Source organism: Lagenorhynchus albirostris, chromosome 14, assembly GCF_949774975.1.
Source record: "Lagenorhynchus albirostris chromosome 14, mLagAlb1.1, whole genome shotgun sequence".
Taxonomy (NCBI): domain Eukaryota; kingdom Metazoa; phylum Chordata; class Mammalia; order Artiodactyla; family Delphinidae; genus Lagenorhynchus; species Lagenorhynchus albirostris.
The window spans coordinates 83,217,293-83,242,831 of NC_083108.1; the positions used below are offsets into that span (position 1 = coordinate 83,217,293).

Consider the following 25,539-nt stretch of genomic DNA (forward strand, 5'->3'; position numbering starts at 1 on the left):
CGCGGCATGTGGGGTCTTCCCGGACTGCGGCACGAACCCGTTTCGCCTGCAATGGCAGGCGGACTCTCAACCACTGCACCACCAGGGAAGCCCCCCTGCTTTTATTTTTTATGTCATTTACTTATTGAGGAAACTGGGTCGTTAATCCTGTTGAATGCTCCACATTCTGGCTTTAGCTGATTGCTTCTGCTGCTTCTAATTTTTTTCCTCCATCCCCCATATTTCCTGTAAACTGTTGGTTAGATGTGGAGGCCACATCAAGTTTGGGTCCAAAGTGTTTGGCAAGAATCCATCATAGGTGGCGCTGGTACTTCTGCCACTAAGACTGGCGGGTCCAGGTCCTGACCACCTGGCCCCTCCTTTTTCAAGTTCCCCACCGACCTGCCACCTTTTGGTTTTAGTGTCTTGATGATTGTGGCCTGGACCCGTCATTTCATTAAGGAGTGCAAACGGATTTTCTAATTTTTAATTTTCTAATCTCTTTCACTCCCTCCTCATTTACTAGCGGGACTTTCCTAAAAAGAACTTTCGGTCCTCGACTATTTTGTGACTCTGAAATAGAGTTCTTTGAAGAAGGGCAGGAGGGATGCTTAATGCTTTTCTTTTAAACATTTCAGAATGAATGAATAAGCTCGTGCCCATGCCATTGGCAACGGTGGCCAATTTTGGGGTGTCATTATAAATTCATTGATATACAAAATGTTTACAGTTCATATTTTCCAATCAATTGCACTCGTCCTTGTTGGGGCTGTTTCCACTTTTACAAGCTTGGGTTGCTTTTTATAGAAAAGTTAAAAATAAAAATTATTTTTTAAAAAAGAAAAGGTTAAAGCCCCGCCAAGTCAGGGAAGACTTCCGGGCGGTGGGGGCGTGGAGATCATCAACCTCACAGCCTCCTCCGGCGCTCCGGCCAGGTCGCCGGCGGGTCCCGCGTCCGGGGGCGGGGCGCGGCGTGGGCGGGGCCTTCGAGCCTGTGCGCGCGGGGCGGGGCAGGTGGCGCGGCGGCGGCGGCGGCGGCAGCGCCGGCAGAGGTGCGGTGCTTGGCCACCGAGCGCGCCAACGCGGTCCCCGCTGGAGCCGCGGCGTCCCACTGTGCGGCTCTCACCCTTCTCCCGGACCCCGCATCCCACCGGCCCCAGGATGGGCGCGCGCTCTTCGGGCGGACCCCGGGCCCAGGCTGGGTTCCTGCTGCTGCTGCTGTTCGGGCTGCTGGCCCCGGGCGTGCAAGGGGCACGGGGCCGCGGCGGCACCGAGAAGAACAGCTACCGCCGCACGGTCAACACCTTCTCGCAGAGCGTCAGCAGCCTGTTCGGCGAGGACAACGTGCGCGCCGCTCAGAAGGTGGGCGCCGCGCCCGCGCCCGCGCCCGCGGTCACCTTGCCGCAGCCGCCGCGCACCCGGGGCCCGCCTGGGCCGTGCGCGGCCTCCGGGGCTGCAGGCCGGCCGGGGCGCGGGAAGAGGGGGGCCCGGGTCTGGGGCGGGGGAGCCCGGTCTGAGCCTCGGAGCCTTCCGCCTGCCGCTCAGGCCCTGCCCAGCCAGCGTCGGGTCTGGGGGCCGGTTCCGGCGCAGGGCCTCGGTGCGCCCTCTGTGCCACGCGGTACTTCTCCTTGGACCTTGCCCCCGGGGGTGCGCGGCCCGGGCCTCCTCTGGGCGGCGCTGACGCCGGCCGCGCCTCTCATTCATTCATTCAACACGTTTGAATGAGCGCCTACTGTGAGCCAGGCATCGTGGCGGCTGCCCGGTGCGGGGGGGAGGGGCGGGGGGGCGCCCTGCCAGCCAGCGCCCGCGCCCTGTCCCCACGCTGCTGCGCTCTCCCCAGCAACCCCGAATTTCCCGTAGCCTTGCACCCGACCCGTTTCCCCTGAGCACCTGAGGCCCTCCTTCTTCTGCTTTGAAGATATTTAGGCTTTTTACTTTTTAAATTATTTTTTAAGGATGGGAGTAATGCAGTCTGCTCTGTTGGTTTGGCAACCTGGCACCGTAACAACCCTTTTAAGCACCTACTGTGTGCTGGGCCTTTCACTTGGAACGTTTTGTTTACTTTGGAGCTGTTGAGGAGCCTCAGACCCCTGGGGATGGTGTTGAGCGCTCCGGAGAAGCGCAGGGAGTTCTTTCTCCCTTCTTTGCCCTCGGTAGCCATTCGGGGTAAAAGTCCCCCGAGAAAGGGGAAGTGAACAGGGGGACAGTTACCTGTGGTCAGGCGGTTCCTTGAGTGCAGCCCTTACTGCTCTGCACCAGTTCCTTTGTTCTGCACTAGTCCTGGGGTTTTGGAGCGGAGAGAAGTTTGGGTTTAAGTTCCAGCTTTTACTGGATAGCTTTGGGCAAGTGGCTTCACTTTTTTGAGCCTCCGTTTCTTTATTCCTTAAATGGGGCTAATGATAATATCCTCTTGGTTATGAGTTTGTAGTTATGAATCGTTGGTACCTTCTTGGCCCAGAGTAATGGCAGAATCAGTGTGAGCTACTGTTGTTAGTTAATATCCTGGCCAAGGAGCAAATCAACATTGTGAAGCCCCGCTGAAAGGGCTTTCAGGGTTTAAAAAAAGTTTTCTGGTGCTTGAGGTGGAGGGGAAAGAAAAGAACATTAAAGCCCAAATCAGATTGGCTGGATATTCACATTGCATGAGGTGAAATACAAGTTAATTTGTTGGGAAAACTAACTTCTGACTACCATCTCCTATGGGTGCTCTGAGCCTCCGTAGAAGTTGTGGCTTCTGGCGGGATCTCTTTGTAGGTGGCCACGGAGGGAGAAAACAAAAACACCTGAGTGCAGAAAGGTGGCCATCCGGTCTGCCTGAGTGTGAAGGGTGAATCTGCACTTCCCTCCTGCCATGTGCCTGAGCCGTTTGAAGGCAGAAATCATTCCTTTTACAGCAAAAAGAAGTGTGACTTTTTTTGAGGAGGGTAAGCACAAGTAACCCATGTCTTGGCCGACGGTCCTATCTGAGAATATAAGGTCCGCAGACGTGAAATACAAAATAGATACTTAAGAGTTTAATATGGGTTGGTGCCAATAAGACAGCTGTATTCTGGCAAAGAATCTGAGAATCTCGAGGTCAGAACTGAAGTTTTGTGGTAAATGAAGTTTTGTGCCTTCAGTAGAGATGACAATAATACTAATTTATTTGTTTAGGATGCACCTTTTTTCCTTTTTTTTTTGGCCAAGAGGCATGCAGGATCTTAGTTCCCTGACCAGGGATTGTACCTGAGCCCCCTGCAGTGGAAGCGCAGAGTCTTAACCACTGGACTGCCAGGGAAGTCCCCAAATGCGCCTTTTTAAAAACGAGCTAATTGGTTTTATTCAGCAATTCATGAACTGGGCAGCATCCCTTCTAGCAAATAGGTGGTCCAATGTTCTAAGTCCTTTTATAGGTAGAGTAACTCACTTAATCCTTAGAACAGGCCTGTGAGGTAGGTACTATTAATGTTTCCATTTTACACATAGGGAAACTGAGGCACAGAGTGGGGAAGTGACTGGCTTCAGGTCCGACTGGGTGGAAGAGCCAGGATTTGAACCAGGCACAGTGGGTCTGGGGACCACACTGGTACCCTCACTGGTCTCCCAGCATCATGACCCTTCCTGATTCCCCTAATCATTGTGGCATCTAGAATGAGGCTGCCCCGATACTTCCTGCCTGGTGTAGCCTAGACCGGCCAGGCTTGGGGGAGATTGTTTTGTTAATCTTAATTAAAAGAAACTGGATCTGCTAGCGACTGTAGTTTTCAGCGAGCCAGACCTGCTTAGTGGGTTGTGAAGTTTGAGGGCGTTTAATGAAACACTCCATGTTCTATCTAGGACTTGTCTAAAGTTAACCCCTGACCTTCTTCTGGTTTGGAGCATGGGCCTTGCTCTCCAACAGACATGGGTTCGAATCCCAGCTCTGCGTCTCACTAGCTCTGTGACCTTGGGCCGGTTGCTTGACCTTTGTGTGTCTCATTTGTGCAAAGGAGGTAAATTGGAGGGTTGAATGTGATTAGTCAGGTTGTACAATACCAGGCACTTCATAAGCATTTAGTAAATGGTAGAAGATATTTATATAAGAAGGATTCGCCTGCTGTAATTTAGTGTAAGGAAGCACCGTCGTTCAACCTACTCTTGATGGCCAGTGTCTCACTAGTTTCCTGTCTTTTGCCACGTGAATCCTGGCTGCAGTCCAGGTCCTCCTGTATAAATTTTGTGGAGCGCGCTTAGACAAGTTCATCTGTAAATTGTCAGAAATGTCATTGCTGAGCCACAGGATCTGTGCGTTTTAAAATCTTTAATTGAAATAAAATTGGTGCACTTTTCTGTGTAAGTTATACAACATAATGAATTGTCACACACCAAACACGCCCATGTGACCAGCATGTAGACCTAGAAAAGTATGGTCGAAATCCCCCTGCCCCAAGACAACCCCTCTCCTGACTCTGACAGCATAAATTAGTTTTGATTGCCATGTCCTTTATGCACAGTTCCAGTGCATGTACTTTTTTAGTACTGAGAGATGTTACTGAATTGCTTTCCAGTTATACTCCCATCATACGTGTGAGGGCTGGTTCCCAAACCCTCTCCAACGAAGTGTCAGTAAACTTTTTGGTTTTATTATTTTACTGTGAGATATCTGGTCTTTTCACTTATCCAGAATCCATTGGCGTCTTCTTTTCTGGGAACTGCTTTTTGTTTTCCTTTGCCATTATTGAACTGTTGGTCTTTTTTTTTTTTTTTTAAGAGGCTTACATTCTTTTGCTTTGTAAGCAAATATTTTGAGCAGAGTAACTTTGACACTTTCCAGTCTTTTTTTTTTTCCCACCAACATTCTAACAGCTTTATTGAGAGGTAGTCGACATAGACTACACATATTTAAAGTGGGACAAAAGTGCACACGTTGGTAAATTTTGCCATATGGATATACCCTTGAAAACATCACCACAATCAAAATAATATTTCGTTTTTATTTTGAAAAGCTGAAAGAATTGAATAAGGAACAACTAGAAACTCCACCTGGGTTCACCATTTCCCCCCCCCCAAACTGTTTCTCTTTCACTAACAGGCACACACATACACACACTTTTTTTGAAAGTAAATTGCAGACATCATGACACTTTCTCCTACAAAACCATAATACTGTGGCCCCTCCACCCCAAAACTTAAATTTAGTACAATAATATTTTGTAATATACAGCCCATATTTGCATTTCCTTTATAGCTTTTTTAAAAAAAGCCAGCACCCAATCAACGCTTGTCTCTTTAGTTCCCTTTAGTCTGTCAAAGTCCCTCCACCCATCTGGGGGTAAGGGAGGCTTTTACGACATTGCCATTTATGTCTTTTTTTTTAAATAGCTTTAGGGAGCTGTAATTCAGATACTATACAATTCATTCCCTGAAAGTTCAGTGATTTTTATTATAGTCACAGGGCTGTGCACCCATCACCACAGTCAAGTTTAGAACATTTTCACCCCCCTCCAAAGAAGCCCTACACTCATTAGCGGTCACCCCACCTCCCCCAGCCCCTGACAACCCATCTTCTTCTTTGTCTTTATGGGTTTGCCTGTTCTGCGCGTTTCCTACAAATGGAATCATACAGTGTGGTCTTTTGCATCTGGCTTCTTTCTCACTCAGCATCATGTTTTGAAGGTTCATCCCTTTTGTAACCTGTGTCAGTATTTCATACCTTCTTATGGCTTTTTATTTATCCATTTATCAGTTGATGGTCATTTGGGTTGTTCCCACTTTTTGGATTCTATGAATAGTGCTGCTTTGAACATTCATGTGCAAGTTTTGGGTTTTTTTTTTTTGTTTCCGGTACGCGGGCCTCTCACTGTGGTGGCCTCTCCCGTTGCGGAGCACAGGCTCCGGACGCGCAGGCTCAGCGGCCATGGCTCACGGGCCCAGCCGCTCCGCGGCATGTGGGATCTTCCCGGACCGGGGCACGAACCCGTATCCCCTGCATTGGCAGGCGGACTCTCAACCACTGCGCCACCAGGGAAGCCCCATGTGCAAGTTTTTATGCGAATATATGTTTTCTGTATTTTGGAGTATGTACCTAGGAGTGGAATTGCTGGGTCATACGGTAGCTCTCAACATTTCAAGGAACCTCTGTACAGCTGTACCATTTTACGTTCCCACTAGCAGCGTATGAGGATTCCTTTCTCCCCATCCTCGCCAACACATATTGTCTTCCCCCCACCCCTTGGATGCATTTTATTTAGTTTATTTTTTAATTGAAATATAGTTGATTTGCAATATTATATTAGTTTCAGGTGTACAACATAGTGATTCAATATCTTTTTGGACTATACTTCATTTATAGTTATTTTAGAATATTGGCTGTATTCCCTGTGCTGTACAGTATATCCTTGTAACTTATGTATTTTATACACAGTAGTTTGTACCTCTTAAACCCCTACCCCTATCTTGCCCCTCCCCCTTCCCTCTCCCCACTGGTAGCCACTAGTGTGTTCTCTGTATCTGTTTCTTTTTTGTAATATTCACTGTTGTATTTTTTTAGATTCCACATATAACAGTTATCATACAGTATTTGTCTTTCCTTCTGTCTTTCTTTCTCCTTAACTTTTTAGCCACCCGGCGTGCAAGACCTTAGTTCCTGGACCAGGGATCGAACTTGCGCCCCCTGCAATGGAAGCACGGAGTCTCATTTTATTTTATTTATTTATTTTTTTTGTGGTACGTGGGCCTCTCACTGTTGTGGCCTCTCCCGTTGCGGAGCACAGGCTCCGGACGTGCAGGCTCAGCGGCCATGGCTCACGGGCCCAGCCGCTCCCCGGCACGTGGGATCTTCCCGGACCGGGGCACGAACTCGTGTCCGCTGCATTGTCAGGCGGACTCTCAACCACTGCGCCGCCAGGGAAGCCCTCTTTTTTTTTTTTTTTATAATTAATTTTTATTGGAGTATAGTTGCTTTACAATGTTGTGTTAGCTTCTACTGCACAGCAAAATGAATCAGCTATACATATACACATATCCCCTCCATTTAGGACACTACATGCATTAAGTAGAGTTCCCTGTGCTCTACAGTATGTTCCCATCAGTTGTCTGTTTTATAGATAGTATCAATAGTGTGTATGTGTCAATCGCCGTTCCTCCCACACCACCCCTTTCCCCCTTGGTATCCATACATTTGTTCTCTACATCTATGTTTCTGTTTCTGCTTGACAGGAAGCGTGGCATCTCAACCACTGGACCTTCAGGGAAGCCCCAGTTTTTGTCTTTCTCTGTCTGACATTTCACTAAGCGTAGTACGCTCCAGGTCCATCCAAGCTGGTGCAAATGGCAAAATTTCATTCTTTTTTATGGCCAAGTAGTATTCCGGGGTATGTGTGTGTGGGAGGTGTGTGTGCGTGAACCACATCTTTCTCCATTCATCTGTTGATAGTTGTCTGTCTCTTTTAGTGTAGCCACTTTAGTGGGGCTGACATGGTATCTCCGTGGGGTTGGGACAGGCCAGTTGACTTTTGAATTTTCGCACGATGCATCTTACCTGATTGCATCCCCAGGGTTAGATTGAGGAATTACAATTCCAGCAGGAATTCTACGCAAGGGTCTTGTGTCCTTGCTGGGGCAGCACATCAAGGCACAGGGTGTCGGCTTGTCCCATGACTTTGATCTTCAGTTGAGGCCTTCCATCCTGGAGGTGCCTTTTCCGCTTTGTAATTCATTCGTGCAGGTGGTCTGCACGTGTGTTCCAGCACCTTCAGTTCATGTAACCTGCATCTCTCATTGTGTTCCTCAGATGCTTGGGCCACCTCTGAACTGCAGAAACTCGCCCCTTCTCTGCCTTGTTCGTGAAGACACATGTGCCCTTACAGCCTGATTTCCTGGGAGCCAGTTTGCACGTGCCTGGGGATGATAGGGGCGAGGAGAACTTAGGATGCGGGACGTCCTCCAGATTTAGGAGGAGGGTGATGAAACCCTGAGCTGGAGTAATTGTGTTTTCTCCCATAGCCATGGCCACGGCCGCAGGCCTCCTGAGTTGGTTCACCTGAATCTCCCTCGTTTTAACTTTTCATCCTGAAAATTGTCCAACAGACACAAACGGGGAAAGAAATGTATAATGAACCCCAGTTCCGATCACTCAGTTTTGCCATTTTTGTTACATTGCTCTCCCCATCAAAAAAGTTTTTGAAGCCTGGCATAGTATTTTAAAGCTAATCCAAGACATAATGGTTTACTTTTGAATACTTCGGTCTGCGTCTTTAACAGGTGAACATTTTGCAAAGATCGTAGCCATAGTACCATCGTCACAGCTCATGACAATTCTTTTTTTTAATTTATTTTTTAAAAAAGTTATTTATTTATTTATTTATTTATTTATTGGCTGCATTGGGTCTTCGTTGCTGTGCGTGGGTTTTTCTCTAGTTGCGGCGGGCAGGGGCTACTCTTCGTTGTGGTGCGTGGGCTTCTCACTGCAGTGGCTTCTCTTGTTGTGGAGCAGGGGCTCTAGGCGCGCAGGCTTCAGTAGTTGTGGCACGCGGACTTCAGTAGTTGAGTCTCGCAGGCTCTAGAGCACAGGCTCAGTAGCTGTGGCACACGGGCTTAGTTGCTCCATGGCATGTGGGATCTTCCCAGATCAGGGCTCGAACCCGTGTCCCCTGCTTTGGCAGGCGGATTCTTAACCACTGCGCCACCAGGGAAGCCCCGACAATTCTTTAATAACCAACCCAAGTCCATTTTCCGATTTCCCTGATCGACTCAAAACGTCTTTATGCGTAACTGCTTTGTTTGAATTGGGATATCCAAAGTCTACACTTGCATTTCACTGGTCTGTCTTTTAAGTCTCTCTCTCTTCATTTTTATTTATTTATTTTCTCTGGCCTTGCTGCGCACATGTGGGATCTTAGTTCCTTAGTTCCCCAACCAGGGATTGAGCCCGGGCCTCTTCAGTGAAAGTGCAGAACCCTAACCACTAGGCCACCACGGAACTCCCAAGTTTTGTTTTGTTTTGTTTTAATTTTATTAAATTTTTTATTTATTATTAAAATTTTTATTGAGGTATACTTGATGTACGATATTATACAAATTGTACAATATTATATAAATTTCAGGGGTACAACATAGTGATTCACAATTCTTACAGGTTATACTCCATTGAGAGTTATTATAAGATATTGGCCATATTTTATAGGTTGTAGAAAACATACAACCTGTGCCGTAGGTTCAGCTTTTCACCTGATTTCTGTGAACTGCTTCAGGCTCTGGGCTCCGCCGATCCCCCGTCTTAGTCGGCAGGGCTGCCGTGAGGAAGGACCACAGCCTGGGCAGCTCACACAGAAATGTATCATCTGGAAGTTCTGGAGGCTGGAAAGCTGAGATCGAGGCGCTGGCAGGGTTGGTTTCTCCTGAGGCCTCTCTCCTTGGCTGGCAGATGGCCGGCTTCTCCCTGTGTCCTCACGTGGTCTTTCCTCTGTATGTGTCTATGTCCCCATCTCTTCTTGTAGGGCCACCAGTCCTGTTGGATCAGGGTCCCTCATACTGATCCCATTTCACCCTTGCTGAGATTTGGAGGAACACGGTGCAGCCCGCAACACTCCCTGAGGGCTCCTGTGTCTTCACACAGACGAGGGAGCCAAGGAGTCACATTGCCCAAGGGGAAGCCACAGTGAGTGGTGCTACCCCCCGGGGCAGAGAGCAAGTGTGGTTCCCACCGCTCAGTCCAAAAGGCCCACAATGGGTCTGTCCCTGCAACACCCTCTCCTGCCCTGGCCGGTCCCCAGGGTGGGCCTGACTTTCCTCTGAGCCAGGCCAGACCCTGGTTGGGCCTGTGGGTTTCTGAGCACCTGCTTGAAGACGTTTGTTAGGTGGGAAGGGGATGGCTCCGTTTGGAGAGAGGGCCGGACCTCCATCCTTGCTGGGAGCGCTGGGTTGCCACCCAGCAAATCCTCGGGTCTGACACAAGCAACCCAAGTAGCTCCCATGTCCTGAGGCCTTTACAGGTTCTTCTGGCTGTCTTATCTTAGTTCCATTTTACAGCTGAGAAAGTGGAGGCACAGACAGGGTCAGCAACAGCAGCAACTGTTGTCTCTTCCCCCCCAAATAAGTACTTCCTCACACCCTTTCTAGGAGAGCTGGTGCCCTTGAAAAGCCCGGTAGCTTTTGGTGTGGAGCTCTTTCCTCTTTCCTCCACTTGAACAAAATGTACAAGTTGCTACTTATTGGCAAACGTGTACAAATCACGCGTACTTTAAAGAATTACGACAGGAGCAGCAACGCGGTAGAGCCCTGAAAGGGAATGCTCTTTGGCAAGAAAGAGGAATTAAGTACCAATACATGCTGCAACACGGGTGAACCTTGACAATGTTATTTTGAGTGCAAGGAGCCAGGCACAAAAGGTCACGGATTGCCTGATTCCACTGGTATGGAAAGTCCAGGAAAGGCAAATCCATGGAGATGGAAAGGAGATTAGTGGTTGCCTAGGTTGGGGGTGGGAGGCGATGGGGAGTGACTGCTGACAGGGACAAGACTCCTTTTGGGGCGATGAAAATGTTCTAACGTTAGATTATGGGGAAGGAAGTTTATGGTATGTAAATGATATGTCAGTAAATCTCTAACCAAAAAAGAATTATAACTAAACCAACACCAGTGTGCCTTCTCTCCAGGTGATGATACATTCTCTGAAATCCCCTCACCCACTGCCAAAGAGAGGGACAGTGACCCTCTCTTCTCTCAGACACACATACTTCCTCCTTTTTTTTTTTTACATCAACCCTTCCATTATTTTTTTTTCCTCTTCCAGTTTAAAAAAACCTCTTTTTAGATAGGAGTACAGTTGATTTACGGTGTTATGTTAGTACCTTTCCAGTTTTCAAATAGCAGCTTATTGAGGTATAATTCACATACCATACAGTTCACCCATTTAAAGTATATCGTTCATATATCATTTCCGTATATTCACAGGGTTGTGTAACCATCACCACAGTCAACAGTAGAACATTTTCACCACCTCGAAGAGAAATCTTTTAGCTCCCAACCTCTCTCCCTAACCCCAGCCACTGCTAATTTACTTTCTGTCTCTATGGCTTTGCCTACTGTGGACATTTCCTGTATTTGTGGACATTTCCTATTCATGGAATCACAATTTATGGTCCTTTGTATCTGGCTTCTTGTTCTTAGTGTAAGGTTTTCAAGTTTCATCCTTGTCGAAGCATGTGTCAGTACTTCATTCGTTTTTATGGCTGAATAATATCCCATTGTGTGGATATGTCAGGTTTATCCATGTGGTCTTTAAACATACAAATCCCTTTGGTGCTTGCAGCTAGGAAATTTAAGGCTAAAAGGATGATGTCCTTGCAGAAGAGTCTTGGGGCCAAAGCTTCTGTTAGAAGATCAGGGACTTCCCTGGTGGTCCAGTGGGTGAGACTCCGCTCTCCCACTGGAGGGGGCCTGGGTTCAACCCCTGGTCAGGGAACTAGGTCCTCCATGCATGTCGCAACTAAGAGTCCTCATGCCTCAACTAAGACCCAGCGCAGCCTAAATAAATAATAAATTTTTAAAAAAATCGGATGTCAGTAGACATTTTGAACCTCTGTTGGGTGCGTCAAAGCATTTCACACAAATCTCGTTTAACGCGCACAACAACCAGCTGAGATGGGTACTATTAATAACTCCACTTGTCAGGTGGAGCCCTGGTATGTAACACATATGTATTCTACCCATGGCCACCCAGCAAATAAGGGGCAGACCTGGGACTTGAACCCAGACAGTTAAGCTCCCAGCCCCGCATGCTGTCAGCCAAGCGACAGCAGTAGCACAGAGGTCAATGGCATCCTTTGCTCTCCCGGCCACTGATTCAACACTACTCCTCTTTCCTCCTGTCCTGGAGGATGGCTCCAACCAGGATATCCAATTTTAAATGCTGTAACCAATTCACTTCGAGGCATTTAACCTCTACACGTGAGCCTTGCAACACTCTGGTCCCCCTGGGAAGCTGGGAATAACCTAGGTGCCCATCCATAGGGGATTGGATAAGCAGCTGCAGGTGTGCCATCTTTGCAAAGAATGAGGCCTCTCTGTCCTGCCTGAAGTTGAATAATCAAGGCTGAGTGTTCCATGAGAAACACGGCAGAACTGTACACATATGCTGCCGTTTATGGGGGAAATATTTCTGCCATTCCTCACCCGGTGCATCTAAGAGAGGATCCACAAGCGAGTGGTAACAGCGCTGCCACTGGAAGGGGGTTTGGGTTGCGGGGAGTGAGACTTTATACCATGTGTATAGAATATCACTTTTTAAAAAATTTGGCCGCACTGCACGGCACGCAGGATCTTAGTTCCCTGACCAGGGATTGAACCCGGGCCCTCAGCAGTGAAAGCGCAGACCCCTAACCGTTGGACTGCCAGGGAAGTCCGAGAATATCACTTACTATTATTATTTTTTTAATATCACTTATTTTTAAAAAATACAGCAAAATGGGACTTCCCTGGTGGTCCAGTGGTTAAGAATCCATCTTGCAATGCAGGGGACTCCAGTTCGATCCCACAGGCCGTGGGGGCAACTAAGCCCGGGCACCACAGCGAAAGATCCCACGTGTCGCAACTAAGACCCAACACAGACAAAAAGATAAATATTTTTTTTAAATACAGTGAAATGAAGCTGCACCTCATATTCATCCCCGGAGAGCTTCAGTAGCCCTGGGTCCTTAAAGCTGGGATGGACGTGGCCTCTCTCTACTGTTTGCACACGCTAGGGAGATGCTGATGGGACTTGAGTGTGAGAACCACAGTTCTCGCCCTTCAGAGTTGCTCCCATGCAGCAATGTCCCAGCCTCCAGGGGAAATAGGTTGGTTGCAGCACCTCCCACTGTTTAAAAATGAGAAATCAGGCAGAGACTTTGACAAAAGAGTCGACCTAGAAGGGCTCCAGGAGGACTCCAGGAGGAATCGGAGGTGGAGTGAGCAGCTCTGCAGAGAGCTCCCGGCTCCCCCGATGCATCCCTTCCCCTGTAGGAGGGAGATTTGTCTAGATTCGCTTGGTTCTTGGCACCTGGACACTTAGTCCCGAGCTCCGTCAGTCCCCTGGGCTACTCGGCCAGTCCTGGGGTGGCCTTCGTCATCGGCCGGCTGTGTTTTCTCGTCCAAGTGTAAGCTTGGCCGGACTAGGCAGGAGGGAGCTTTGGCCGGGTCGGTAATGATCTCTCTCTCGTTTCTGCAGTTCCTGACGAGGCTGACCGAGAGGTTCGTGCTGGGAGTAGACATGTTTGTGGAAACCCTGTGGAAAGTTTGGGCAGAGCTCTTGGACGTCCTTGGACTTGACGGTAGGTGTGGGGGGCGTTCATCTGAAGGCACTGTTTCATTCTGGTGCTGGTCAAATTATGGGAGTGGTACCCACGGCGGGTGGCACAAGAGAAAACTAGGGGGGCAGTGAGGATATGAGAGGACCCTTTTTATTGTCATTGTTGCGTGTGTAAATAGCTGAGATTCCCAGATGCTATTTAGGATAAGGTGCAGGTGGGCAGTGCCAACTTGTGTGCCCCCAGGCAAACCTCGGGGACTGGAGGTGGAGTCTCTAGGTTGTTGGAGTCCGTGACCAGCTACTCCAGTTACTTAGACAGAAAGGGATTTAGTTCAGGGAATGCGGCGCTCACACAATCATCAAAAGGGCTGAAGGAGCGATGTGTGACCCCCCAGGGGGTTGCTGCCCTGGTCTAGGAATTGGACGGCAGCTGCTGGAACCCTTTGAATTCAAGCTCACGGCCCTGGTCCAATCTGCTGCCTCTCTCCAGGAAGCCTGCAGCAGTCTGTGTCGGGGTCCCCTAGACCATCCCCAGGTTCTGTGCATCTCCAGGAGGACTCCCGGGACCCAGCATGTGGTCGTACTCACAGCTGTGGTGTATTACAGTGAAGGACACAAAGCACAGTCAGCAAAGGGAAAAGGCTCACGGGGTAAAGTCTGGGGGAACCAGGCACAGGCCCCCAGAGCCCTCTCCCAGGGGGGTCACACAGGATACCCTTTATTCCCCGAATGAGGTGTCATCTACCAGGGACGCCCAATAGCGGCTCAGCCTCCAGGGTGTTTATTGGCAGCTGGTCATGTAGGCGCTCTCTGCCTGCACCTTCCAAATTCCCGACTCCCCGAAGGAAAGCAGGTGTCAGCGTGAACCGCACTGATTGTAAAAACCTCCAAGCCAGGGAGCCCCTGTTCTTGGTGAGAGGAGGGAGCCCTCACTGCAATGTGTATGCAATTCACTCAGCTCTCCAGGACGCCGACCAGGAGCCCCCAAGTTGAACTCAATTCTAACCCTATCTCCTTGGAGGTAGCATCTGATCCCACGGGTCACAGGCTCAGTCCCACAATCGGCCCCACTTCAGACACCAGTCACAGATCCGTGCTTCTGACAGACTAGTGTAGATCAGAGGTTCCCACGACCCCTCCGCACCGTGGGTTCAATTAATTTGCTAGAGCTGCTTGCGGAACTCAGGCAAGTTTACTCACTCACTAGATTACTGGTTTATTATGAAAGGATATAACTCAGGAACAGCCAGGTGAAGGAGATGCCTGGGGCAGGGTTGGTGGGCAGGGACTCGGAGCTTCCAGTTCTGAGTTCTCTTGTCTCCTTGGCTACTGGTGATGGATTCAACCTTCAGCCCCTCCTGGAGGTTAGAGGGCCCAAGCCTCTAATCATCTGGTTGGTTCCCCTGGCAACCAGCCTACATCCTGAGAGGCTTTCCAGAATCACCTGATTAACAAGCACAGGTGTGCGTGAAAGGGGCTGTGAATTATCAAGATACTTTTATTGCCCTCGTCACTTAGGGAATTCCAAGGGTCTTAGGGGTCTGTGCCAGAAATGGGGATGGACACCAAATACACGTGTCTTAATGCGCCACAGCCTCACACTCCACAAACCCTAGTTCCCAGATGCCAGCCAAGGGCCCCCCTTGCCAGCAGGTGTTTCTAAAGAGTGGCCTCAGGCCTGCTGGGTGAGCTCTTCCCTGCACAGCTCCTAACTAGGGTCCCTTCTCAGCAAATCAGCCAGAGCAATTTTTTTTATTACTGCTTTTATAGTAGTGATTTAAAAAAAAAACAAAGAAGGCAGGTCAGGTCACTGTCCTTAAAGCTGCCCAGCGACTTCTTGCTGCACTTGGAATCGACCAGGTTCACACCAAGGACACTGCAAGCAGCAAGGACATCCTGTTCTTGGACACGCTGGGGTCTTTGGTACCTTCTAGTCCCTCCAGGTGTTCCCTGCTGGGGGTGATCCTCCCAGCCCTTTGCCTGATCCCATCTTTCCCATGCTTGGGTCTCTGGTACGTGACACCTCCTTCAAGAGGCCCCTCCTGACTACCCTGTGTGAGGAACCTGGTCCTCAGTTCTCACCCTCAGCTGTAACATCTCCTTTCCGTGTGCGTGTGTTACACATCTCCCTTCTGAGATCCCATGAGTGGGGTCTTGCCCACCTCCTCCAGGCTGCAACCTCGGACCTGGCTCTGCCTTGGCACAAAGGGGCCCATCGTTAATAAGAATCGGAGGCCTGGGCTTCCCTGGTGGTGCAGTGGTTAAGAATCTGCCTGCCAATGCAGGGGACATGGGTTCGAGCCCTGGTCCGGGAGGATACCACATGCCGCGGAGCAGCTAAGCCCATGAGCCACAACTACTGAGGCTGCGTGCCACAACTACTGAAGCCCGCACGCCTAGAGCCCATGCTCTGCAACAAGAGAAGCCACCGCAATGAGAAGCCCGCACACCGCAACAGAGAGTAGCCCCTGCTCGCCGCAACTAGAGAAGGCCCAGGCGTAGCAACAAAGACACAATGCAGCCAAAAATTAATTAATTAATTAATTTTTAAAAAAGATATATGAACGGCCAACAGGTACAAGAAAATGTATCGATACTACATTACTAGTGGTTCAACATTACTAGTCATTAGTGAAATGCAAATCAAAACCACAATGAGGGCTTCCCTGGTGGCGCAGTGGTTGAGAGTCCGCCTGCCGATGCAGCGGACACGGGTTTGTGTCCCAGTCTGGGAAGATCCCACGTGCCGCGGAGCGGCTGGGCCCGTGAGCCATGGCCACTGAGCCTGCGCGTCTGGAGCCTGTGCTCCGCAACGGGAGAGGCCACAGTAGTGAGAGGCCTGCGTACTGCAACAAAAAAAAAACAAACAAAAAATCACAATGAGATATTAATTACCTCATGCCTATTAGCATGGCTATTATCAAAAAGATAAGAGATAACAAATGTTGGTGAGGGTGTGGGGAAATTGGAACCCCTTGTACACTGTTGGTGGGAATGTAAATTGGTGCAGCCACTACGGAAAACAGTATGGAGGTTCCTCAAAAAACTAAAAATAGGGAATTCCCTGGCAGTCCAGTGGTTAGGACTTCACGCTTTCACTGCCAAGGACACGGGTTCAGTCCCTGGTCTGGGAACTAATATCCCAAAAGCCATGCAGTGTGGCCAAAAAAAAAAAAAAAAAAATTAAAAATAGAGCTACCATATGATCCAGCAATTCCACTCCTGTGAATATATCTGAAGGAAACAAAAACACCCTGTCACAGAGATAACTACACACCCATGTTCATTGCAGCACTATTTACAATAGCCAAGATGTGGGAACAACCTAAGTGTTCATTGACAGGTGAATGGATAAAGAAATTTTGGTGTGGGCTTCCCTGGTGGCACAGCGGTTAAGAATCTGTCTGCCGGTTGAGGGGACACAGGTTCGATCCCTGGTCCGGGAAGATCCCACATGCTGCGGAGCAACTAAGCCTGTGCGCCACAACTACTGAGCCTGCGCTCTAGAACCTGCGAGCCACAACTACTGAAGCCCGTGCGCCCAGAGCCCGTGCTCCACAAGAGAAGCCACTGCAATGAGAAGCCCGTGCACCACAACGAAGAGGAGCCCCCTCTTGCCGCAACTAGAGAAAGCCCGTGGGCAGCAACGAAGACCCAACGCAGCCAAAAATAAATAAAAAAAAACAAAAACAACGAATTTTTGGTGTGTGTATATATACAATGGAGTATTATTCAACCATAAAACGAAGGAAATCCTGCCATTTGAAACAACATGGATGGACCTGGAGGACATTAAGCTAAGTGAAATAAGTCAGAGAAAGGCAAATACTGTAGGATCTCACTTATATGTGGAATTTAAAAAAAACAAAACCTCATAAAATGAGAGATCAGATTTGTGGTTGCCAGAGACAGCAAGTGGGAGGCAGGGGAATTGGGGGAAGATGGTCAAAAGGTACAAATTTGCAGTTTTAGGGTAGGTAAGTCCTGGGGATGTCATGTACAACATGATGTGTAGTATAGTTGTACCGTTATAGTTGAAAGTTATGTACCGTATAGTTGAAAGTTATCAGGAGAGTTAGTAGATCCTAAATGTTCTCAGGAAAAGGAAGAAACTTTTTTTTTTTTTTGTATCTATATGAGGTGATGGATAGTAACTAAACTTGTGGTCATCTCGCAATATATGTAAGTCAAGTCATGCTGTACACTTTGAACTTATATAGTGCTGTATGTCAGTTATATCTCAGTAAAACTAGGAAAGAAAGCTGCATGCTGAAGTAGGATGTGTGCCTCTTTCAAATGGTTTGGTAAAAAAAAAAAAAAGATATGTGACTAGAGATGGAGCAAAATGTTAACCATTGTTAAACCTAGGTGGTTTTGATAGGAGTATTTATTTTACTATCCTTTGAAATTTTCTATTTGAAAATTTTCTTAAGTCAGGCACACAGAAGATGCAAGTCTTCCATTTCACTCCATGCTTTTTTTTTTTTTTTTTGGCGGTACGCGGGCCTCTCACTGCTGTGGCCTCTCCCATTGCGGAGCACAGGCTCCAGACGCGCAGGCCCAGCGGCCACGGCCCACGAGCCCAGCCGCTCCGTGGCATGTGGGACCCTCCCGGATGAGGGCACGAACCCATGTCCCCCGCATCGGCAGGCGGACTCCCAACCACTGCGCCACCAGGGAAGCCCTCACTCCATTCTTAAGATGGAACTTCATGTGTGGGTACCAGTTACAATTAGGTTTGACTGTGAGTAACAGAGACCCCAAATAACAGCAGCTTAAACAAGATGGAAGCTTATTTCTCTTATGTGAAAGTTCACAGGTAGGTGGTTAGGCAGGTAGGTGGCTTTGTAGCACATTCTCCTCGGGTCCGAGGCCCCTCCCATCTTATTGCTCCCCAATATGTGACCTCCCTTCCCTCATGACACAAGACAGCTGCTTCTATTCCAGCCATCACATCCACATTCCAGCAGGCAGAAGAAGAAGAGGTAAAGGGCATATTCCCACTACTTCTAGGAAGCCACCCCAAAACATTTCTGCTTACCTCTCCTTGACCAAAGCTTAGTTATGTAGCTGCAAGGGAGGCTGGGAAACGCCCTTATCCTAGGCAGCCGTGTGCCCAGCCTAATGCTGGGCATTTATTACTATGGAAGACAGGAAGAAAGGAAATTGAAGGCCAGTTTTCAGGCTCCGCCCCACCTGAAAGGTGTTTCAAACCCACGATATGACCGCGTTGCCTTGTCTTTTCCCAGGACTTGGTATAAAGGCTAATGAGGCAGCCAACTTTAATTCCTTGGGTGTAGCAGAGGCGCAGCCAGTGAGCTGAGCTGCCCACCCCCAGCTTGCAGAGAACCCCCTGACCCCATGTAACCGGCCGCTGTCCCTCTGTTCTGTCCTGCAGTCTCGAACCTGTCCCAGTACTTCAATCCAAGCTCAGTGGCCAACAGCCCCACACGTGCCCTCCTGCTGGTGGGCGTCGTCCTCCTGGCCTACTGGTTCTTGTCTCTGACCCTGGGCTTCACCTTCAGCGTCCTGCACGTGGTGTTCGGCCGCTTCTTCTGGGTGGTGCGGGTCATCCTGTTCTCCATGTCGTGCGTGTACATCTTGCACAAGTACGAGGGTGAGCCCGAGAACGCCGTGCTGCCGCTGTGCTTCGTGGTGGCCATCTACTTCGTGACCGGGCCCATGGGTTTCTACTGGCGCAGCAGCCCCAGTGGCCCCAGTGTGGAGGAGAAGCTGGAACAGCTGGAGAACCAGGTCAGACTGCTCAACATCCGTCTCAACCGAGTGCTGGAGAGTCTTGACCGCTCCAACGGCAAGTGACAACCAGCCAGCCGGCCGGGTCCCCTCCTCCCAGCGCCCTCTCTCCGGAAACAAAAAAGAAGAAGAAAAAAAAGAACGCCAAACCCCAAACAATCTTAATAAACATGTCTGAGCAGGAGAGTGGCGCTTTGCGAGGGTGTTTCCAGCCACGTGTCAACTCTTAGGACATCTTCCGAGAAGAATGGGACAAGATCGTTGGTGTAGAACTACCCACCAAGTGTCATTAGTGGAAAAAAATCTTTTTTAAACAAAGGATATAACCATATTAGCTGTACAGGAAGAGAAGTTTATCTGTGCATAGAGCATAAAGTTAATTTTTTCAAGCATTTAAATACACCTTTTGTAAGGTTTTTTAACACAGGCAGATGGAGTTAAGTTTTAATAACTTAAAACTTTACATGGAGGGGAAGAAATTGCTAATTCGACCTTTTGGAAGAGTTTCAAGGCAAGCATTTGTTTTTGCAGCGTAGGGATTGGTGGGTGAGGTCTGTGTGCAGTCTTTTCAGGTTCCAAAGCTGTGACCTTCATTTCACGTTGTTTTTCGTGGATGTCGATTTCATGAATGTTGTCGCTTCTGAATGTGGGCCATTGGGTTTCAAGGATGAAACTAAACATCTTTTGGATCCTAGTGACCCCAGCCAAGCCCCCTTCAATCCTATTTCTAAATGAAGAAATCACTATTTGTAGAAAACCTAAGATTTTTTTCCCCCTTCTGTACTTTGATGTATCTTAACCTCAACATTTTGTAAAGGGAAATTCAAGGACCGGGCAAAGAAATGTCTTTGGGGTTTGATGCCGGGAGCCGCCTGGGTAAGCTCATTCAGGAATCTATTTGATGTCCTAATTTCGCCATTTGCCAGCTAGGTTGATACAGGAAAGATACACTCTCTGGGGTTTTTTGTTTATCTGTTTCATCTCGGTTTTGGGTGACTCAGGACCTTAGAAGGAAAACCAATAGCAGCTAATAACATTTTCGAGTCTGTTGCTGCTTATAACGCATTCTCAGGAACAGGAAGCAGGAATAAGCCAGACTTGGAGAAGATCTGAATTATTTTTCCTGAAATTTTTACGGTACATGTGTTAGGTGCTTTTTGCCTGGAGTCTGGGGTGACCTCATTTTTAGCTGGTCCCTAGGGGCAGAGAGAGGTATGTGCAGGGCAGACAGCTGTGGGGTCCTGGACAGAGGGGGCTTTACAAGGCTTGGATCAGGGGCTAGTGGAGATGCCCCTTTCTGGGTACCAACAAGCACAGGAGAGCAAGGAAAGGATGCTGCCGGGGGTCGTGACTGTCTTTCCCTGCCTACCTGCGTCGTGCCCTGGCAGCCCCCTCACAGGAGCCCCCCTACGCAGGTTTGCAGACACCCCTGTCAGATCAGGTAAGACCAAGACCTTTTGGTCCAGGTATCATTTGGGGGAAAACTCAGCTGCCTGCCAACTCCTCCTGTGCCGCCTTTCTGTGACGTTTTACTTGGGGTTACAAGTACCTGGAAAACGGAAGCAAATGTTTTCTGAGGATGTTTATGAAACTTCTGTTATTGAGGTGCACAATAACGGGACCCAAACTCTCCTGCATTCAGTTCGCTTCCTGAAACGCACGTTCTCTAGAATTTGCTTGGGCAAATCTTTACCCATGGGCATTTGACCCCCGTGTTTTTTGCATTGGAACCGTTCCAGTTTTGTCAGTTAGATATTTACGGACAAATCTATTTTAGCGCAGGGTGTGAAGAACTCCAGGGAGGTCATCTTTGCCTTCCTTCCTTTTGTGCATTTAGCTTCTGTGTATCTGGCATATTTAGGTATTTGCTCCTGTTAGCCAGAAGGGAAATTGACATTCTCTGCGCAAAGCTTTTAAGTCTTAAATTACGGGTCCGGGTCTAACATCCACTCTGTTCTCTCACCCACCCTCACACATGGAAACCTGACGGGCACTGTGCTGTACTGAGATCCAGACAGGAAAACCATTTTAACTTCTAGTAGATCGAGGGAGGCTCACGTGTCTAGGTGCTGGTGGACTGAGGCCACAGCATCAACTGGAGATTGCTGTCGAGAATATGCACCTTGTTTTCCAGATTGGCCAAGTGTAGGCTGTGAAGCCAGTTTTATAGCTCAGTACACTCAAAGGGATGGAATGATGTCTTTATTTTTAACAAAAGTTAAATAGTTAATCAGTTCACTAGAGGTATCACTTCAGGGTAGAACAGTCCTTGAAATTCTGATAGAAATCATGGATGTTCGATCTGAATAACGCCTGCTTTTTAATGCGTAAATTTGACTTTTGCTTGGGTGTGTTCTTAACCCCAAATAATTCGGGTTTTTTATTTTTTTTGCTTTCTCCATTCCATGGAAGCTTGTAGGGTAAGCTTCCTTCCTCATCTCTTCCTTTTTTCTCTCTTTTGTACATGGAGAAATGTATTTTTGTACCATATCTCATACCTTGAAGAGAAACCTTTTTTATATCTTCAGGGCTGTAGTATATATTAGTGTAACACATCCTTCAACGTGGTATGTAAACATCCTGACGAAAACTACTGTGGATCTCTGTTTTAGTTAAGATTCAGTTTTTTAGATACCTTCAAGTCATCAATGTTAATTGCCCAGTGCTTCAGTATCACAGTAAATACCGAGAACAGAAAATAGTCCAGAAGAGAAAAAGGACCAGCTACCTCCAGATTGCTGGATTTCTGTGGGTGTTTGGGGATAATATTTGGAGCAATCTCTTCCTTGACATCCTAGCAAAGATGCTTTCCTGGCAAATCAGCCTTCTGTAAATATATTTTCCAGTACCAATCCGCGTTACCTGCCTTCCGGGTTTTTTGGTTTGCTCGTTTTTGTTTTTGTACCCCACATCATTTCTGGTAACAAAGTGCAGCAACAGAATTTCCTGAAAGCTAGCCTTGTGACTTATGCCAGGGGTCTTAACTTATGAAGGTGACCGAGTGACAGCACCGAGAGAGGTTAGTGCCGTTGAAAGAAGGCTTTTAATACCCACAGGTTCCTGGAGACAACAAGCATACCATGCCACGTGGGACCACAGGAAGCCTGATACGCGCAGGGTCAGGAAGCAGACGGAGGGGAACTGGGTCTGTGCTCTTCTGACTGTGGTGGGAAGTAGCTAGCTGGGGACATCACCTGTTGGAACTAAGGGTGAACATGTAGGATGCGGTCAGTGCTTGGGAGGGTTATAATAGGACTTTTGCACACCCACGAGGGCTGACTTGCAGGAAAGATGCAAATCACTTTGGTCGTTAGTCTGGCCCTGTGATTCAGCAGCCTTCTGGTTAGGAATAACATGTCAGATGTCCAGTGCAGAATCTGATTCCCACTAGTGAGGAATCCCTTCTCACTAGTGGGAATCCCGCTTTACTTCATCTCCGTGCTTCCGGCTGCTTCTTAAGATGCTTTTGAGGAACGATACCTGCCTTACAACGTGACACCTGAGCACTTCTCCCTGATGGGTTTTGAATTGGCTGATTTAATCCAAAAACCAGCTCTCCCATCCAGCCAGCTCACTTTAAAAGGAATGCCTGGGACTTCCCTGGCGGTCCAGTGGTTAGGACTCGGTGCTCTCACTGCCGTGGCCCGAGTTCCATCCCTGGTTGGGGAACTAAGATCCTGCAAGCTGCTCGGCGCGGCCAAAGAAAATTAAAAATAAAAGGAATTCTTTAAGGTCCTAAAGGTGTCAACCTGCTCCCCCAGCTTTTTAAAATAAGACATCATCATTTTTGTTCATGGCCATTTGAGTAGTTGAACCTTTCCTCCTCACTTGTGAATAAGAGAAGTATATATTTTTGCAGGATCTAATACAGTACCCTTCAAATTAGTATTGGATGACCAGCAATATGATGTATAGTATCGGGGATAAACAAACCTTGTCCAGCGTACTCGATTCTGTGCTCTGCTCTTCATTGATTCCTTGATAGGTAGGAGATACCCCAGGACCAGTTTTTCCCTGGTGGTGGCATAAAAAGCCGATCGTCCTTTGCACCGTCTACTGAAGATCTGCGGCAGCTAATGTTATTATGAACCATATGTTCTAATGTCTTTTTGCATACTTAAAGGTTTTATTGTAGTGTCAGTTTAATATCCGCATGTGTGTTAAATCTTTGAATACTGTAATTAACTTGATTTCTTGTGGTGGTGATTAGCTCTCACTTAAAATCCAGCGAAGCAATTATTTCCCTCTTAACTGGAAATCACATTTGTGAGGTATGGTACCCATCATCCACAGTGTATTCATGAGTCAAATTTGTATTTTGTGTATCTGGTTATAAATTTTACGTAGCATTTAATTTGATACTATAAATCCACTTGATTTGAATATAGTGGTGTGTGTGTGTGCGTATGTGGCGTGTGCGCACTTTAGTTTCATGAGCCTTGGGAAACTGATTCTACAAATATCATAAATAGACATAAATGTATAAGGCTTATTTTTTTGGCAGAGCGATCCGTACATCCCTCTTATTTATTAAATCACTGGCTTTGGTGTTATGTAGAGATATTTGTAGACTGATTTCAGAACAGAATTAAAATATTGTGAAAATTACAGCTTAATAAATGTTTATGGTAATTTTGTTGTACAGACTTCCTAAATGTATTTCATTACTTCCAACCAAGCACTTGTGGAGTTTTCCCAATCTTGACCTGTAATGCTGATTCCATGATTCTGTTCCCCAGTCCAAGGAGAGTCATACAATCTTGAATTTAATTGTTTGATTGGAGGTAGTGTTGCCACATAAAATACAGGACACCCAGTTAAATCTGAGTTTCAGATAAACAACAAATGCTTGTTTAATGTAAGTATGTCCTGTGCAATATTTGGGACACGCTTACACCAAAGGAAAAACAAAAAAGAGTTGTTGCTTATCTGCAATTCAGCTGGGCATTGTATATTTTTATTTGCTCATTCAGGCAATCCTAGCAGGATATAGCAACTGATGTACACACCTCCACCCCACCCTGAACTGGAATGCTTTTGTGGGTACTAAAAATTGTTCCCTAGCCTTAGCAAACATTCAGGAACAAATGTAAGAGGAGAACGGAGACGTTAAATACACTTTTGACCTGAGAGTATTGCTCCTGGGAATATTTATGTTGCCAAGAAAATCTCACAGGGGTCTCCAGGGGACAGTTTGAGGCCAGTCATGGTGACGTTATCTGGAGGCCCCCTGGCTGGCCCAGCACTGGGAGAGCGAACAGCAGGGACCTCACACCATGGAGGACAACGCAGCAGTGAGTCACAGCATCAGTGCTGGGTGAGAAAGTGGGGACGGGAAGGAGGAATGACAACATTGCCCATTTGAGTGAGTTAAATACATCTGATTAATCATCTTGCAAGAGTACATTAAAGAAGACATATCCGCGGACCCCAGTGTTCTTAGCAGCACTACTTGGGATAGCCAAGACACGGAAACAACCTAACTGTCCATCGACAGATGAATGGATAAAGAAGATGTGGTACATATATACAATGGAATATAGCTCAGCCATAAAAAGGAATGAAATAATGCCATTTGCAGCTACATGGATGGACCTAGAGATGATCATACTAAGTAAGTCAGAGACAAATATGATTCATGTCACTTATATGTGGAATCTAGTAAAAAATTATACAGATGAACTTATTTACAAAACAGAACAGACTCACAGATCTTGAAATCAAACATGGTTACCAAAGGGGAAACGGGGGTGGGAAGTGATAAATTAGTAGGTCGGGAATAACATATACACACTACTGTATATAAAATAGATAGGGAGTGGTTAGGATTTGGTGCTTTCTCTCACTGCTGTGGCCAGGGTTCAATCCCTGGTGGGGGAACTGAGATCCCACATGCCTTGCGGCGGTGGCCAAAAAATAAAATAGATAACTAATAAGGACCTACCATATAGCACAGGGCACTCTACTCAATATTCTGTAGTAACCTATATGGGAAAAGAATCTGAAAAAGGACGGATATGAGCATGTGTATGGCTGATTCACTTTGCTGTGCACCTGAAACTAACACAGCAGTGTGCGTCAGCGAGACACCAATAAAATTTTTAAAAAAATAATAATAAAATGTGGCTACTAGGAAATTTTATTTACGTATTTTTTTTTGGCCCTGCCGCACAGCATGTGGGATCTTAGTTCCCAGACCAGGGATAGAACTGGTACCCCCTGCAGTGGAAGTGCGGAGTCTTAGCCACTGGACCGCCAGGGAAGTCCCTACTAGGAAATTTTAAATTACACACGTGGTTTGCATTTGTGGCTTTCATTGTATTTTCCCCAGACCTCACTGAATTATATAAACAGCGCTGGAACAGGGCCAACTTCAATCACTCAGGTGCTCATTACCCTGAAGCATAGCGGTGGTAATACCTGGCTCTGCGGGCTTATGTGGCCCCTGGGGAGGGAAGAAGTATGACTTCAGGGATCTTTATGCCCAGCAGGGGCTCAATGCATATTTGTTGGGAAACAAATGAATCTTGTAACTCAGGACAGTAATGCATCTGCACAAT

General features: G+C 47.5%; 1 protein-coding gene across 1 annotated transcript; it reads left to right on the plus strand.

Annotated features, from left to right (window-relative positions):
* Nucleotides 1-1,014: 1,014 nt before the first annotated feature.
* On the plus strand, nucleotides 1,015-19,377 carry BRI3BP (BRI3 binding protein). The gene is made up of 3 exons (XM_060121477.1): nucleotides 1,015-1,341; nucleotides 13,145-13,247; nucleotides 18,624-19,377. Exons 1-3 carry the CDS (start codon nucleotides 1,141-1,143, stop codon nucleotides 19,043-19,045), a joined length of 726 nt encoding a protein of 241 aa, XP_059977460.1. The 5' UTR covers nucleotides 1,015-1,140; the 3' UTR covers nucleotides 19,046-19,377.
* Nucleotides 19,378-25,539: the final 6,162 nt, after the last annotated feature.